The sequence below is a fragment of the Pecten maximus genome, chromosome 17 (genome assembly GCF_902652985.1).
Source record: "Pecten maximus chromosome 17, xPecMax1.1, whole genome shotgun sequence".
Classification (NCBI taxonomy): domain Eukaryota; kingdom Metazoa; phylum Mollusca; class Bivalvia; order Pectinida; family Pectinidae; genus Pecten; species Pecten maximus.
The window spans coordinates 26742051-26760980 of record NC_047031.1 but is presented as its reverse complement, the minus strand read 5'-3'; the positions used below and the strand labels follow the sequence as shown (position 1 = coordinate 26760980).

The following is an 18930-nucleotide window of genomic DNA, read 5'->3' as shown; positions in this document are numbered from 1 at the left end:
TTTTCTTTTGGTCCCGGATATGACGCGACAGGTGGCGTTACTGGTCAAGATAAAGTATGTGATTGGTCAATGTAGCGGTAAATGCAAAATGCAGATATGCAGTTGAAAACGAAGCAAAGTTAATATTGAATGCAAGCTGAATAAGTGGATGTATCTTTTCAAATGACACATTAATAGAATTATATTCCTGATTCAAATGCAGTCTTATTATCACCAAAAATGATTCAAACTGGTATAATTTTGTTACCTGTGCTGAAACGCATTAGTTCGTTAATTTATTTCATCAGCAGTTTTACAGTATAACCAACAGCATTAAAACTATGCCGTTTATCTTTTTAAAGATATTTCTTGTTTTTTTTTCTATTCTCTCACTAGAATATCAGCAAAAAACATCCATATCTTTACAGATGCTCGAGTCTCTCTTAAAAAACCGTGAAGAACTTCTGTCGCAGGTAACGCTGAATATAATATGATTTAACATGTTTAAATTTTATTTATTTACTAATGTTTTTATTGGCATTTACAATTCAGTTTTTAAATATAACATTATAATTAGCTTCAAATCTTATATGTCATACTTAAGCGAAAGATATTTGATTTTTATTTTGCGTTAAGGTCAAATTTTTTAACCTTAAGTGTAGATTAATATGATCGTGTCGCACAATGGCAAACAGCTATCTACCTTAAGATAAAACAAAAACTTTAGCCATTATGTACACATTAGAAAGATGTTTGCTTACCTTAAGGAAAATACATTGTTCATACTGGCAAAAATAAATAAATAATAATAATAATAAAATCAATCCCTTAAGATCAAAACACATTTTTGCCATTATTTACCAATCTTTTAATCAATAATGTTCTCTCATGCCTACTGTTGTAAACATCTTAACTTACGGACAAAAACTGGTTTTTGCCATTTATTTTGTGACTGGTTGCATTTTCATACTTAAGGATAAAAAATTTGACTTTAAGAGCAACTATTTTACTATTATGTAAAACGGCGTCTTTAATGTCATTTATGGACAAAACCTTTTCACTTTAGATAAAATCTTTTCACCTGAAGTATGAGATAAAATTAAACGAAGTGGAATGATGGCGATCAGATTTAAGCTTGAAAAAAGTTTTAGTCAAACCTGTCACAAAATTCCCCTGATGTGCCCCTATAAGGTAGATACAAGCTGTGAAAAAATCAATAAAATATGTTTAAATCAGACCTGTCACACAGTTCCCCTGATGTGCCCCTATAAGGTTATATACAAGCTGTGAAAAAAAAATCAATATAATATGTACGACACAGACTGAAAAATACCTGAATTGTCAAGTATAGTATTTCTATTTATAGGTGCACGGAAGTCGTAATCGAGATTTTCTCTCTACGCCACACTTTTATAGAGAAACAGTCAAGTCCCGAAATCACCTGTTGGCGCCCCTTAATCAGCCACAGAAACATTTCGACACGCTTGAACGGACGCTGAAGAATCTGGTGTTTATTTCAGATAGATGTCTTGTTAGTCCATATCTTCCAACGTAAACTTATGGATTGGTACGTGAACATGGTAAGCGTTTTTGAAGATATATGTCACCACAGGGAACTGAGATATTTTTAAAGGTAACGACGAGGAGTGCTATTTTACCTAATGCTGTGTGGCCCGTAAATATTTAGATATTCTATACTGTTGTACTTGGGTAGGCCATTATTCACCTAGACCACAGTTTTTTTATAAGACTAGACATGTCCCTGTGCCTAAACAGATTCCTACAAAGCACTGATCGTACTAATTGAAAACTTTGCGAAATGCCAATCGGATCATAGTCAGGGACCACAGGGGCTTGGTTTCGGATTTTTAGATAACATATCACATTATTTGATATCCACAACACTATAAAGTATTTATTTGTATGGTGAAACCTTATAACAGTCTGGGTTAATCGATGTATAACTCATTTTTTATACATCGATAATCCCGATTTTTATGCTACTGATCTTTTACACAAGTGGAGGGGGCTATTTTAGGATAAATACAGTACTAAACTTTTACACTAGAAATGGGCTTCTTTGAAGATATTTAAATTTTACGTGAGTGGAGGGGGCTTATTTAAGCATACTTTGTACATAACATTTTTACACAGGGGGAGGGGGCTTATTTGATGATAATTAACTTTTACACTAGGGGATGGGCTTATTTGATGATAATTAACTTATACACGAGGGGAGGGGTTTATTTGAGGCTACTTAAATTTTACACCAGTGGAGGGGACTAATTGGAAGATACTTAATTGTTATACTAGGAGAGGATTATTGTTTGCAGATACTTAACTTTTACACTAGGGGAGGGGCTTACTTTAGGATGAATGCTGTAGTCAATTTTTACACTAGGGGAGGGGCTTACTTTAGGATGAATGCTGTAGTCAATTATAATATGGGAGGGGGCTCTAGGGGAGGGGCTTATTTAACAATACACTGTAGTTAATTTTTACAATAGGGGAGGGGGCTTGTTTGAAGATATTACATTTTATACTATTTGAAAATACTTAATCTTTACACTAGGGAAATGGGGAGTTGTGGATCTCTTTACTATATAATGTAGCTTTGAAAGGACATTGTTTTTAAAATGTTTTTTGTAAGGTTATTAAAAATTTCATTCATTTAATCACTTTTCAATTTATTTAAGTCTGCTGTAAATGTCACTATCTCCTGAAGGTTTTCAAAATTAATGTTATAGCCAAAGCACAGAAAATCTTTATATTAGAGGAGAAACAACTTAACATGGATTAATGTGATGTGAATCAACACAACTTAACATGGATTAATGGGATGTGAAACAACACAACTTAACATGGATTAATGGGATGTGAAACAACACAACTTAACATGGATTAATGGGATGTGAAACAACACAACTTAACATGGATTAATGGGATGTGAAACAACACAACTTAACATGGATTAATGGGATGTGAAACAACAACAAAATGCTGTCTCTTAAAAAAAAAGATTTCTAATCAAATGTCAGATCTAGAGTACAGCTTGTAAGAGTTATCCCCCCTGTGAGTGCTGATAAGGCAGGAGGCTTAAGCTTGTTGGGCTGTGACACATGGTCCTGGTTTCCTATCTTAAAGAAATTCCTTACTTTAATTTTTTTTCCAAGAATAGCATTTCAGAATTTAAGGCAAAGTCATAATTAAGGAACCTTCCTGTTATATTCTTTAATGCTTTTCAATGGAAACATTTTACTAGTTACAGTATTTCAATGAATATTGATGAAACTGGCTGCAGGAAAATTATCACACAGAGCAACTTATTGAAATATATAGGGGAGATAACTCACCTTTAGGTGATAGGAAGGAAAAACACAATAATTTGTTGCAATATTTTCATGTCCTTGGTAAAGTCGGGGTTTTATTTTTCCGTAATGTTAAATGTCTAATTTGGAACGACATCATACTTACAAACTTCCTGGAATTTTCCAAGGGCATGCTCAGAATTTAACTTTCAAAACATAACAGTTTAAATCAGGACAAATCATACTATTCAAATGACTTAGACATCACTGGAGGCAGAATTCTATGTTTTATGAAGTTTCATCAAGGACACTTTTTCAAAATTTGAGTCGGAGGAAAACAATTTCAGCAGTAGTTGCACAGTAATTCCTTATGTATATGTACCTTATTTATGAAGTTTCATCGAGGACACTTGATCCTCTCTGAAATTTTAGCGTGATGTTTTATACTTTTTCAAAATTTGAGTCGGAAGAAAACAATTTCAGCAGTAGTTGTACAGTAATTCCTTATGTATATGTACCTTAGATATGATGTTATTTTAAAGTGCTTTGTTGATGTGTTGATTGGCAGATAAGTCCTACTATCTTCATTTTGGCAGAATCATCTTTTTTAAGATAATAATTAAGTTAGAAGTTAAAAGTGGCCAGTATACATGCAATTAAGCCCTCCCCAAGCATTAATACTATAATTTTTTACAAAAGTGGAGGGCTTATATGTATTTTATGATATAAATATGGTAATAAACATTTATACTATGGGAGGGGGCTTATTTGAGGATAAACACAGTACTTAACTTTTACACTAGGGGAGGGGGCTTATTTGAGGATAAATACAGTACTAAACTTTTAAACTAGGGGAAGGGTTTATTTGAGGATAAATGTGGTGTTAAACTTTTAAACTAGAGGAGGGGTTTATTTGATGATAAATGTGGAATTAAACTTTTAAACTAGAGGAGGGGTTTATTTGATGATAAATGTGGTATTAAACTTTTAAACTAGAGGAGGGGTTTATTTGATGATAAATGTGGAATTAAACTTTTAAACTAGAGGAGGGGTTTATTTGATGATAAATGTGGTATTAAACTTTTAAACTAGAGGAGGGGTTTATTTGATGATAAATGTGGAATTAAACTTTTACACTAGGGAGGTCGCTTATTTGATGATAAATGTGGTATCAAACTTTTACATTAGGGGAGGGGTTTATTTGATGATAAATGTGGTATCAAACTTTTACACTAGGGGAGGGGTTTATTTGAGGATAAATGTGGTATTAAACTTTTAAACTAAAGGAGGGGTTTATTTGAGGATAAATGTGGTATTAAACTTTTCCACTTTAACTTATGAGAGGATAATACAGTACTTAAATTTTACACTATACCTCGAAATTATGTTAGAGACAATCACATTGATTCAGCTATTAATCCTTGTGAACCTTTAAAAGGCATCTGCAATTCTTGTAGCTAGCAAGAATACTAATGCATGTCTCAACGTCATGGCACTAAGGTCTTCTGACCCCTATGACCTTGAAAGTTATCTAGGTCTCAAGGTTGTTCATTTGAACAAACTTTGAAACTCTTTGTTCCAGTATGCCTCTTGCTTAATATCGTGACCCAAGGCCTCTTTGTAATTATTATTAAGAAGTTGTTTTAAAGAAAATTTTCTGCTAGGCAGATGCTTGATGTTTTGCCATGGTATAATTATAACTAGCCATAAGCTGTCATGTTTCTTTGGGAAGGTGAGCCAGAATTGAAATACATATCCTAGTACATTTATGTACAGACCCCGAAGCGTTTAACGTTCCCTTCAAACGCGGACGAAACGCAAAACGAATTGGGAAAACCAAACGCAAATGCTACTAAACGCAAATGCAAAACGCTCAACGAAACACGAAAAACGCGTTTCCGTATACGCAAAACGCAAAACGGAAAACGCTCGACATATACATACCATAACTGTTTTAATATTTTTGTCAGATATTGAACACTCCATCAGAAGTATATGTATATATCATTATAGAATAATGTAGATTTGTATACATGTATATCCTTACAGAATAGTTATTTCTATTTTCATAATTCATTGATTGTTTAGGACATATATACACACAATGATTTGACAAACAAAACCTAAAGTCAACAAACAGTTGATGATTGATTTACAGGTCAGTATATATATATATACAGCAGTTTTATTGTTTCAGGTACAGGGTGCGTGCAGCAGCTGGTTGTCTTCTGAGATTTCACTGAACAGGATTACAATTTAACACTGTCACCTTGGACGGGATTCAGTGACTCTATCACCCAGAAAATCAACCTGGTGCTCACCCGGAAAATCAACCTGGTGCTCACCCAGAAAATAAACCTGGTGCTCACCCAGAAAATCAACCTGGTGCTCACCCAGAAAATCAACCTGGTGCTCACCCAGAAAATCAACCTGGTGCAAAGTGTAAAAAAATTATTGTAACTCAAAAGACTATACTTCAATAATTTTGATAGATTTCTTAAAAATGGAATCGGTGAAAATAGGAAAACTGTAAAGCTATATACCAAAGAACATCATCACCTCCACCTCAAGTTGGTGAAGTTATCAGAGTAAGGGAGACAACTCTTCAGAAATTACATTTCACATGACATAATTGCAGCTGAAACATGTACGAAGTTTGAACATGGAAGAAATAAAAGGTGAATGAATTAAACGTTCAGCTGTGTAACATATCTGATATGAATGCCATGTAATCATTCTGGCAGCCATACAGACAATGAAGGTGAAAATCAAGAAAGTTTCCTGGCCACGGTCACGGTCACGGGAGGAACGCCCTCTACAAAGTTTTAACAGTCAAGCATTTAGGGAAGAGTACACAGGATTGTGTGACTCGGATACAGAGTCTGGGGACGAAATCTCCTGGGATGAAAACACAGATTATACATGTGAGTAAATTTGTTAAGGCCAAACAAAAATATGTTTGTTTCCTGGTGCTTTTTCTTTACAGACTTTAATTGAATTTTTTATAGAGATTTAAAGAAACCAGGCCCTATTATAGTTTCATCAAAATTCCTTAACTCTAAAGGGGCATTCCTTTGATTGAATAAAGTTTAGTTCAACAAAATTAAACTTACTGGAAAATATGTACTTTTTTCAAGTAGTAAAAGTTATAATCTTTATATTCATACCCCAGTTTTACTTTCAAGATAAACCAAAGTTCTTCGAGTACTACAGTACGACTGTAAGTCATGAAAATTCTAAATTTGACCCAATGTATCACTAATTACCACAACGACATACAGTATTTGTCCACAACACGCCTTTTTCCTGTACATTTCGGCGTTAATTTCATGACTTGTAGGCACAAACACTCAAATAATCATCATTCGGACATAGATTTCATCAATAGAATTTGTGCATGTTTCCGATGTTCGAACGAAGAAATGCCCCTTTAAGAAATTACTTACAATGTAGATCAAAATTTTCTATGTTTAATAAAACATTATTGGATCCCAGTGTCATATAAGATAAGTATCCCCCATAGGATTTGTATCCGGATACTTATCCTATGGCCATTTATTGTATCCGGATACTTATCCTATGGCCAAATATTGTACCCGGATACTAATCCTATGGCCTGTTTAAGTATCCGGTTACTTATCCTATAGGGGATACAAATCCCACATGACACCGGGACAAATTTTTTATCTTAACTTTTTCCTAATATTCTGAAATGTGTTTCTCTAAATAACTTAATTAAGTTAATTGACATGTAAATTAATTAGTAATAATAACTCTCTCTTGTAGTCCTTATCAATAAGAATTCTTAAATTATAATTTATCAATGCTATACACAGTTCTGTATCCAAATTTCCCCCCAAAATATGCACAGGGAAACATATGTATTTTTGCCTTATGATATAAATTGTTGTCATGGAATTGTCAAACTAATGTTACAAGCACAGAATAATATCTTCTGAAGAAGACTACATATCTATTGTAGATATGTAAAGTGTTATGGTCAAAGCCTGCCTGGATAGTTCCTTGGACCATCAGAATCAGAATATGGTCATTTTAATTATTTTACATATTATATATCCAGTGGACCTGGAAATATGGAAAACTATCCCATGTGCATCATAAAACAATTTTATAATCATCCTTTTATCAAAAGTTATACGTTCTGTCCATGAATCCATAACATGTTATTTCTGGTTATGAGTTGATAGGTATAGGTAGGATGTTCACTACTGTAAATTTTAATGTATAATTTGGCTGTTACCAACTTATTCTCTTGCTGGAATTAAGCATTATGCTAAATTATGAGGTGTGATAGTTCATTCCACTATCTACAGTATAGTTATATTTCTTAAAAACATAATTTGAGTGTGTCAATGCATTATCACAATCTTTTGTTAAATTTGATTGTGTATTTACTGCTCTTTTGCATAGATAGCAATCAGTATCTTTTGCAACAATTCTTGTTTACTCGGAAAATTTGAAAAGAGGGGACAGGTATTTTTGCAAGTTAATGCAAATATTTTGCAAAATAATATATTTCATTGTCAGAAATCTTATTACATATGTCAAGAGACATTTTTTTACATTAAAAAAAAATAGAATAAAGATTTTAATAATATCGACTAATCAATCAGGATTTTTTTTATGTAACCTACAGCTTTATATACTATTCACAGCTTTCCATGAAATCTATTAAATTGCACAGAAATTTATGAAAATATATATGACAGATACTCATCTATATATTTTGTTGTTGAAATAAACACCTGTATCACATAAACATTATGGATCAGATATGTACACAAGTAAATTTGTATTTAAGGCCAATATAAAAATATAGTTGGTTTGACGTAACCCGCCCGACCCAGAAAAAATGTGCCTTCTCAGAAAATTTTATTCCAAAAAATAAAACTTTTTTTTTTAATGACTTGACAGTTCCTGGTAATTTATGACCGGAAGTTGCTTTGCAAGTTTGAAAATACGTCTCGCAAACCAAAATAAGCGTGGTGTGTGGTTCGTTTGTTTAAGACACTGAAATAAATTATGATTTCCAAACAGTTTATATTCTGGTTTGTTTTTGTATTGAAGGTTGAAAATCTGTTTTCAGAACTGGATAAAAAAAAGTTCAGCACTGACCTTTCTACCATATGTAAAACCCTGAGACTTAGGTCGGGTTACAGCAAACCAAGATATTTTTAACGATGGCCTAACGTGTCACAACACGTGACAGATATTAGAGATATCAATATAATTTAATATTTACATGGATGTCAGAAAACCTCTCTATCAGATTTTTTATGGGTGTGAAAAACTTCTATTGAATCAGCCCCATTAAAGGGAGGGCTTTTACAGGACGATGAAATAATGCTAATAGTTTTGCTGAACTGCAATAGAAATGGGTGGGCTTATTACCAGACAGGGCCTGGACTTATGATAGCTCAGTCTAGATTTTATATTCAACTGAGGGTTGGAGGTGCTTGTTAATTAAAGCATGGTTGCAGTACATGCTGTACAGAAGCATGATATAATTGATAACATCATAGAAATTAAAGCATGATAGCAGCATGTGCTGTAATGTAGCATGGTACCATGGCAATCATGCTGTGAAACTAGCAGTATTGGTGCCAGCATAAAAGCAGCATGATTCCAGCATATGCTGCAAATTGATAAAGGTTTTGACGGTCCCTATACCCGTGTCGTTTTGTGTTTCTAAGGAAGCTGAGAAACATGTTGTTCTGTGTTTGTATGGTTGTGTCCTTGACCCAGACAGTTTAGCCTAATTACTCAGGAAGACTTGAGAATGGCCTCCCGTATGACTTGTTCGGTGAGGTAGTCACCAACTACTACAATGAGACCCAACCTCGAAATGGCCCTGGCTGTTCATGGGGCAATAAACCAAGCAAACAAACAATTATTACCAGACATGGGCTTATTGTCAGATAAAAACATTTCTGTGATATATCGACTAATTGATTCTATATCAATTATGTCTATATGTTAATTAACCAAATACACATTATCTGCTAAATTCAAAAGTAAAGTGCACATGTTTGGTACTTGGTAAATTGGATCGATGCACAAAAGAAGATATTTATCAAACTTTAATTTTCTGTTTCACTATTGCTTGATTTATGAAATTAAAGATGGTGTTTTACCAAATCTAATCATACCATCATACAAGCATGAGTTTGGAAGTTATTTATTCAAATTTCAAAGTAAACAGGTAATTTACAGTACAATTTGTTCTGTAACACATGACTGAGCATTTTACCGAGAAGTATTATACATTTAATATGCTGATTTGAAAAACTGACCTGAAAAAGCTTATTCTGACTGCATGTACTTTATGATTTTTTATGATCTTTAGAATGTATTGATATTCAACATAACTTATACACCAGCAAAAATATCAAAGTTTTGTGCTTCTTTATCAGATAAAATACGTGACATGCATAAAATACTTACGGGCTGTTTATCATATGCTTCTATCATATATCAACAGAAAATAGCTACAGTCATGTAAGACCCTTTTTGTGCTATTTCCTGTAAAGTACATATGACGTCTATTATCTAAAACCTTGTTTCCTCTAACAAGCTTATGTTGTATAACCTGCCAGATTGATATCAATTACATGTATTTTGATCAGTGACTTTCTGTCTTAATTAATTTATTAAATGAACAATTGATGGTATCACTTGACCTACATACCTTGGGTAATTGGTATTAAATTATTTTGACAATTTAAAAAAAAAAGTTGTATTGAAAACAAAAATGTATAGTCATGAGGTACCTTTAAAATATTTGCATTTCACTGAACATTTCCCTGTGGAAAGTAACTCCATAGACTATTTCCCTGGAAAAGGAAACTCAATGGACTATTTCCCTGGAAAAGGAAACTCAATGGACTATTTCCCTGTAGAAAGAAATTCAATTGACTGTTTCCCTGGTGAGGGAAGTTCAAAGGACTATTTCCCTGTAGAAGGAAACTCAATGGACTATCTCCCTGTAGAAGGAAACTCAATGGACTATCTCCCTGTAGAAGGAAACTCAAAGGACTATTTCCCTGTAGAAGGAAACCCAATTGACTATTTCCCTACAGATGGATGCTCAATGGACTATTTCTTCCCTTTAAGAAGGAAACTCAATGGACTATTTCCCTGTAGAAGGAAACTCAAAGGACTGTCTCCCTGTAGAAGGAAACTCAAAGGACTATTTCCCTGTAGAAGGAAACTCAAAGGACTGTCTCCCTGTAGAAGGAAACTCATGGACTATTTCCCTGTAGAAGAAAACTCAAAGGACTATCTCCCTGTGTAAGAAAACTCAAAGGACTATTTCCCTGGAAAAGGAAACTCATGGACTATTTCCCTGGAAAAGGAAACTCAATGGACTATTTCCCTGAAGAAGGAAACTCAATGGACTATTTCCTTGGAGAAGCAAGATCAATGGTTTATTTCCCTTGAGAAGAAATTTATTGGATTGAATGTTCACCTGAAAAGGAATTAACTGAAATAACTAATAACTTGCCTTTAGGGATGAAACATGATGAACTAGAGTAATTTCGCTTGGGAAGGATCTTGATGAATGTTGATGAACTAAGATTAATTTTCCTTGGGAAGGATCCTGATGAACTAATTCAATGAAGAGGGAAACAAGATGAGCTTTTTCAAAAGTTGATAAACTTGTGTATATAAGCGTGATCATTTGAATTTCCAAAGGAAAGGGAACTCAATGAGAATAAGATCTTTCAGTGAAGAAGGAAATTAGGCCAAAGGAAAACGTTATTTCCCTTCAATGGATTGAAAGCGGAATAATTAAATTAACTCTGCCCAAACCAAAGATTGAGGGCGCTTCATGTAATGATGTGTTTTAAAATCAATGAACATACAAGAGTTAAAATCATGAAATTATTATAAGGAAGAGGGCACAAGTTCTACAAAACCTCATAGGGATACAGATATAGCTGTAGTGATCGATTGAGACAAACAATTATTTTGTTAAAATCTTTAAACTTTTCAAATACAAGGAATTCTGACTGACAAATAACCTCCACTTACACAAACTTCCTTACCTAATACACAATATACACACATCTTATCAATATGAGCAGACACTGCTGTAGTTTAAAGGGTAGATTTGATGAACCGTGACACCACAGCTAAACATCTTGATGAAAGTATTGTCAGCTTAATGACTGCAATACACCTTAGACTTTTATCTGTGTGAATTGAAATTTACCAAAATAATCGCTCTGAAAGGACCACAATCAGATAAAGATAATAATAGTTTGGATAATCCACTGAAATTTTGTAACCCCAAGTTTTTGGGAGATAGCTAAAGGACTTTTTAAGCTGACTGAGAAGTAGGCCTAGTAGAATGCTATGCACGGTTGGGCACCATACAGAGGTGTATTTTATACAGAGAGCCTATAGCATTGAAAGGGTAAACAGCCACATAGCTGTACAAATTATACCCCTGTCTGTGTTGGTGGGAGTTATCATGGCCGACTCTGGGTAATATGGTAAGTTTCATTTTGTTTATATATATAATACATTGGGGGGACTGTCCTTGGGAATCGCTCACTTTAACATGTACATGTACAGTGTACCAACTTTATAAATCTTACTGAAAGACTCGATCTTCTCTGAGATACATCAGAAACGTTAACGTACCATATTGTAGCATATTGGTATGTCTATTTAATATCATAAAATATGGTTATTGAAGAAACTTCACTTATGAATAGATAAAGTTTAGCTGACTTAATGACGATTGGTCACTGCAGGGTATGACATTGTGTGATATATCTTCAGATTTTTTACATACTGACACAGATTTCTAATGTACATCAAAAACTTTTATTACCATATTGTAGCATATTTGTATATTAATTTAATATCATTTTTATAATATAAGGTAATTGACTGAAACATACTTTATGAATGAAAGAAGTTGATAGCCGACTTTGTTGAGGATCAATTGCTCACTGAAAGATTGCATTCGTCTTAAGATTTTACAGACTGACACAGATTTCTGCGGTACATCAGAAACTTAAATTACCATATTGGTACACGTAGCATATTGTTATAATTATTTGATAGGATATTTATAACAGAAGATTATTGATTGTAAGACACTTTATGGGTGAATGAAGTCTTGCTGGAGTTAACCTCATGTACATTTAAACTTTCTTTAGTTTATACGTAACTAAGTTTTTACAGAACATGTACTATATTGAAATACTATACCTACCTGTTACTATAAATAACACACTTCATACTGTACATATAGACTTTAAAATCATGATAAAAAATTCCTAAATTTAAATCCAAACAGCGACAGATTTTTTATACTGAGCTGGACCCGAATTCAATCTTGTAAAGAAAATTAGAAATCACTCTTTATTTTATTGAAAATGCATGTCTAGATTTATTAGATAAAGTATTTTCAAATGAAAGTTGTCACAGATCAGGAACTGTACGTATGTTGTACATGTTCAAATAGGGGTCGCTTAAGTTCTCAGCCCCGGCTAGACAGTTAATATTTTATCATTACTCCTTCCTATAGCAATACTTGTTCTTCACCAAAACTAATGTGCAGTATACTGTAATAGCTGAGGTCATTTGTAGGTCAAAGGTCAATATTACTTGGATCATTAAAATTCATCTTTCTATATCTGTAACTAAATCCCTCCCCTTTATAATGAATATCAGCAACATTTGACCCGAGGGCCGTATCACCCTACAGCTACATTGCCTGCCTTTCTTCCACTCCCTACACACATGTATTTAAAAAAAACACACTTGCCCCTTCTCTTCCTCCATCCCCACTACCCTCTTTCTCTCTCCCCCCCCCCCCCCCCCCCCCCCCCCCCCCCCTTAGAAAAAGAAAAAAAATTAGAATAACTGTAAAGGAGTAATAAATGGTATGTATCCATAGTTACTACTTGTCTTCCTCATTCAGTCCAAATGTCATTTCCTAAATTGACCAGGAAATCACATGGCCCCATTCGTACATCCAGGTAATTAATATTATAATGAATTGGACTTGACCTTTTCTCTGCGATCTGTCCCTGCAAAAATCATGACCGACTCCTATCATGGCAATTTATTCTATAGTACACTACGTACATATACATGTACATAAAATGTATGGTGTTTATATGGTAGAGTGTTAAGGGCACAGACATTTCATCCTTACAACTATTTGGAATTTTCTGTTGTGGAGATTGTATTAAGTTTCAGCTTTATAATGTACATAATATGAATATATTTGAACTTTTTTTTACCTCTAAGTACATTCATGTCTACTTTTGATTAGTAATTAAGACCTTTTTCAAAAGCTGATATTTCAGATTGTTTCTCGATCAGGTTAACAGAAATATGCACCTTGAAATAAATGCTATATGCACAAAAAAAAAAAAGATTTGTAAAAAATAAGAGTAAAAATTGAAAATAACATTGTATTGCTGAAATGTTTTTTTATTAATGACTCAATCACTCATACATACACCAATAATATATGTAATATACAAAAATCATGGATCAGGATGGTTGATATTTGTTAGGATGGAGGACATGTTTGATCACATATATCTTTTGGTTAATTAAGTTGTAAGTTAGATAAGATTCTTCTATTGGTCAACTTAAAAATTGATTTTTGGCTCTTGGTTCGAGTTTCAACATACTGTTGATTTCACCCATCCCCCCACCCCTCTCTCCGATCCACCCCTGAAGTACTTTTTACTTTTTTTCAGGGTTCATTTTCTATTATGACATACTACTGTATATAATGGGTGTATGACATCAAGTGAACTAAAAATTTGTTAATAATAATTAACACATTAACTATTAATATGAACAATTTTATTAACATTTATAAGATGAACCGTGAAATTAACAAAGGAATTTAATGTTTAATGACGGACAGCAATCATTTAGCGAAATACATATGAGTAAGTGTTCATCTGTCCATCTACATCCATTAGATAGTATATTGTGTTAGGAACTGAACCTCAAATAAAATTGATGAAGGGGAAATTTTTTGCAAAGTTGTCCCGATGAAACCTCGGTCAAAGAAGTGAAACGTATTGATAATTTATACTTGTAACTTGTCAGCTAATAGAAGTTAAGTATCTGACTTACTGGTGATGCTTGAGCTTGTTGCAATTAATTTCTTGGTTATATTACTTGATACAGCGGCTGGTAATGTAAATTATACTTCCTTTGTTCATTGTGTAACGTCAATTAACAGTCATTGTACAGTATATTATGTTATACAGTATCAATCACGAACGTCAGGATTTTGTCAGGATAATGTCCGTAATTTTCTGAAAACTAGCTCATTTCACAAGGACAGCCCTAATACTTTACCGAAAATTTTTCATATAAGCTATTTATCCTCAATTTATTACCGTATTTGTCCTAAATACTGGGCTTCCCTAGTCTAAAAGTTTATGTATAGTAACAGAATTTGGGCAGGACTATAAGTTATTTGTAAACCACATAATCTAGGTTACTTTTTTTGAAATTGATGATTCTGCAAAATGAAGAAAGGGGGCGTAATGGCATGGCAGGGTGTATTTGTGAATAAGTAATACCTTACAGACAGCGGTCGGCAGGGTCAGTAAAGGACCAATTCTCAATTGAACACATAAACGCAGTGTTTTCCCAATTAACCAAAGATTTGAAAACTAATCTCAAAATTAACGTAAATTTGAGTTCTAATGTTTCTGATGACAATTGATATAGTACATGTATTATGATCAATGGTGAAACCAGTAAAATTTTAAAACTTTTAAAAATTAAAACTGTCGAGATGCTTTCAAATTTTCAGAAGAAAGTACTTGACTTTAACCCTTTCACCCCTACTGACCATAATGGACTTCAACTTATGAAAGAATGGCAGAGTCCACTAAAGTTTCTTAGTGTTGAAAGGGTTAAGAATCTCATTTCCAAAATACATGAAGCTGCCATGAATCCATGATAAAAAAGAATGTTTTTATTTCCTATTGATAAAAAGACAAGAAGAGGAATCTGGTTCCAACTAGGTTGATTTAACTTTGTTGACATATAGCGATTGAATATTTAGAAAGAACAGTTTAATGAAAACTTAAGCAGAAATCCACTTTCAAGAGTACTCTGTATTAGATGAATGTTCTTTTATGTTGAGGTTTAAGTTCCTGCAATTAGGACAAAGATGTGGTGAGAAATAGCTTGTTTCCACAGTCATCACCCAGGAGCCAGGATTAATTTTGTGTGACACCCTTAACAAGCTTGATCAAACAATGTTAATCAAGTGTGAATGTACAAATAGTGAAAATTTGTGGTGTGTAGCTCATCTGCCCGAAGTGACATCTTCTCGACAACTGAGAGGGCCCAGGACCTGATATTAGGTCCAAAGCATACTGGGGTGTATTAGGGCTAAAAAGTTTGTTCTAATGAATGATCTTGATCTACATTCAAGGTCACAGGGATCAAATAAGCTAAAATAAAAAAACTTCTTCTCAATAACCAGGAGACACAGGGACTTGATATTAGGCCTGTACTGATTAAGAATTTTAAGAATTTGTAATCAGATTAGTATCTGTATAAATAACCTAGATCAACTTTTAAAGTTAAGAAGCAGGTGAGGGATACAGGCCCTTTGAACCTGATCTTGTTCATTTACTTGTTGTGATTGTTTTGCTTGCTTTTAATCCCCACTCTGCCAGCATCAACCTGACCTCATCCACTCCTGGTCAATTAATCATTCCTTTCTTTAACTCTATAGTCTCTGACCTCCTCCAATTGGTCCCCACCAACCTTTAACCCGATAGTCTCTGACCTCCTCTAATTGGTCCCTACCAACCTTTAACCCGATAGTCTCTGACCTCCTCTAATTGGTCCCTACCAACCTTTAACCCGATAGTCTCTGACCTCCTCTAATTGGTCCCTACCAACCTTTAACTCTATAGTCTCTGACCTCCTCCAATTGGTCCCCACCAACCTTTAACCCGATAGTCTCTGACATCCTCTAATTGGTCCCTACCAACCTTTAACCCCATAGTCTCTGACCTCCTCTAATTGGTCCCTACCAACCTTTAACCCGATAGTCTCTGACCTCCTCTAATTGGTCCCCACCAACCTTTGACCCCATAGTCTCTGACCTCCTCTAATTGGTCCCCACCAACCGTTAACCCCATAGTCTCTGACCTCCTCTAATTGGTCCCCACCAACCTTTAACCCCATAGTCTCTGACCTCCTCTAATTGGTCCCCACCAACATTTGACCCCATGATCTCTGACCTCCTCTAATTGGTCCCCACCAACCTTTGACCCCATAGTCTCTGACCTCCTCTAATTGGTCCCTACCAACCTTTGACCCCATAGTCTCTGACCTCCTCTAATTGGTCCCCACCAACCTTTAACCCCATAGTCTCTGACCTCCTCTAATTGGTCCCTACCAACATTTGACCCCATAGTCTCTGACCTCCTCCAATTGGTCCCCACCAACCTTTAACCCCATATTCTCTGACCTCCTCTAATTGGTCCCTACCAACCTTTAACCCCATAGTCTCTGACCTCCTCTAATTGGTACCAACCTTTAACTCGATAGTCTCTGACCTCCTCTAATTGGTCCCCACCAACCTTTAACTCGATAGTCTCTGACCTCCTCTAATTGGTCCCCACCAACCTTTGACCCCATAGTCTCTGACCTCCTCTAATTGGTCCCCACCAACCTTTAACCCCATAGTCTCTGACCTTCTCTAATTGGTCCCCACCAACCTTTGACCCCATAGTCTCTGACCTCCTCTAATTGGTCCCCACAAACCTTCTAAACCCCATAGTCTCTGACCTCCTCTAATTGGTCCCCACCAACCTTCAACCCCATAGTCTCTGACCTCCTCTAATTGGTCCCCACCAACCTTTAACCCCATAGTCTCTGACCTCCTCTAATTGGTCCCCACCAACCTTCTTTAACCCCATAGTCTCTGACCTCCTCTAATTGGTCCCCACCAACCTTTGACCCCATAGTCTCTGACCTCCTCCAATTGGTCCCCATCAACCTTTTACCCCATAGTCTCTGACCTCCTCTAATTGGTCCCCACCAACCTTTAACCCCATAGTCTCTGACCTCCTCTAATTGGTCCCCACCAACCTTTGACCCCATAGTCTCTGACCTCCTCTAATTGGTCCCACCAACCTTTAACCCCATAGTCTCTGACCTCCTCTAATTGGTCCCCACCAACCTTTAACCCCATATTCTCTGACCTCCTCTAATTGGTCCCCACCAACCTTTAACCCCATAGTCTCTGACCTCCTCTAATTGGTCCCCAACAACCTTCTTTAACACGATAGTCTCTGACCTCTAATTGGTCCCCACCAACCTTTAACCCCATAGTCTCTGACCTCCTCTAATTGGTCCCCAACAACCTTCTTTAACACGATAGTCTCTGACCTCTAATTGGTCCCCACCAACCTTTAACCCCATAGTCTCTGACCTCTAATTGGTCCCCACCAACCTTTAACCCCATAGTCTCTGACATCCTCTAATTGGTCCCCACCAACCTTTAACCCCCTAGTCTCTGACCTCCTCTAATTGGTCCCCACCAACCTTTAACCCCCTAGTCTCTGACCTCCTCTAATTGGTCCCCACCAACCTTTAACCCCATAGTCTCTGACCTCCTCTAATTGGTCCCCACCAACCTTTAACTCCATAGTCTCTGACCTCCTCTAATTGGTCCCCACCAACCTTTGACCCCATAGTCTCTGACCTCCTCTAATTGGTCCCACCAACCTTTAACCCCATAGTCTCTGACCTCCTCTAATTGGTCCCACCAACCTTCTTTAACACGATAGTCTCTGACCTCTAATTGGTCCCCACCAACCTTTAACCCCATAGTCTCTGACCTCCTCTAATTGGTCCCACCAACCTTTAACCCCATAGTCTCTGACCTCCTCTAATTGGTCCCCACCAACCTTTAACCCCTTAGTCTCTGACCTCCTCCAACTGGTCCCCAACAACCTTTAACCCCATAGTCTCTGACCTCCTCCAACTGGTCCCCAACAACCTTTAACCCCATAGTCTCTGACCTCCTCTAATTGGTCCACACCAACCTTTAACCCCATAGTCTCTGACCTCCTCTAATTGGTCCCCACCAACCTTTAACCCCATAGTCTCTGACCTCCTCTAATTGGTCCCCACCAACCTTTAACCCCATAGTCTCTGACCTCCCCTAATTGGTTCCCACCAACCTTTGACCCAATAGTCTCTGACCTCCTCTAATTGGTCCCCACCAACCTTTGACCCCATAGTCTCTGATCTCCTCTAATTGGTCCCCACCAACCTTTAACCCCATAGTCTCTGACCTCCTCTAATTGGTCCCCACCAACCTTTAACCACATAGTCTCTGACCTCCTCTAATTGGTCCCCACCAACCTTTAACCTGATATTCTCTGACCTCCTCTAATTGGTCCCCACAAACCTTTAACTCGATAGTCTCTGACCTCCTCTAATTGGTCCCCACCAACCAAAGTTGCAATAATAATATCTACCTAGCTGGCCACACCCACATACCTGCCCTCACACATTACATCACCCTACATCCCCAGGCTATTGATCACTACAATACTTAATGACAGATGAGTGATATTAAAATGTATAT

At 35.9% G+C, this 18930-nt stretch overlaps 1 protein-coding gene across 3 annotated transcripts in view; it reads left to right on the top strand.

Moving 5' to 3' along the window:
* Positions 1-5815: 5815 nt before the first annotated feature.
* Positions 5816-18930, top strand: part of LOC117314966 (endothelin-converting enzyme homolog) — a 44323-nt gene continuing 31208 nt past the window's right edge. For 2 of the 3 annotated variants that reach the window (XM_033869082.1, XM_033869080.1), the window contains exon 1: positions 11696-11806. Coding sequence is in view for 1 of the 3 variants with exons in the window: in XM_033869081.1 (XP_033724972.1) it covers positions 6043-6211 (169 nt within the window). In the remaining 2 variants the exon portion in view is untranslated. Of the gene's footprint in view, positions 6212-11695; positions 11807-18930 lie in introns of those variants that run through there. The other variant, XM_033869081.1, reaches the window with a different exon arrangement.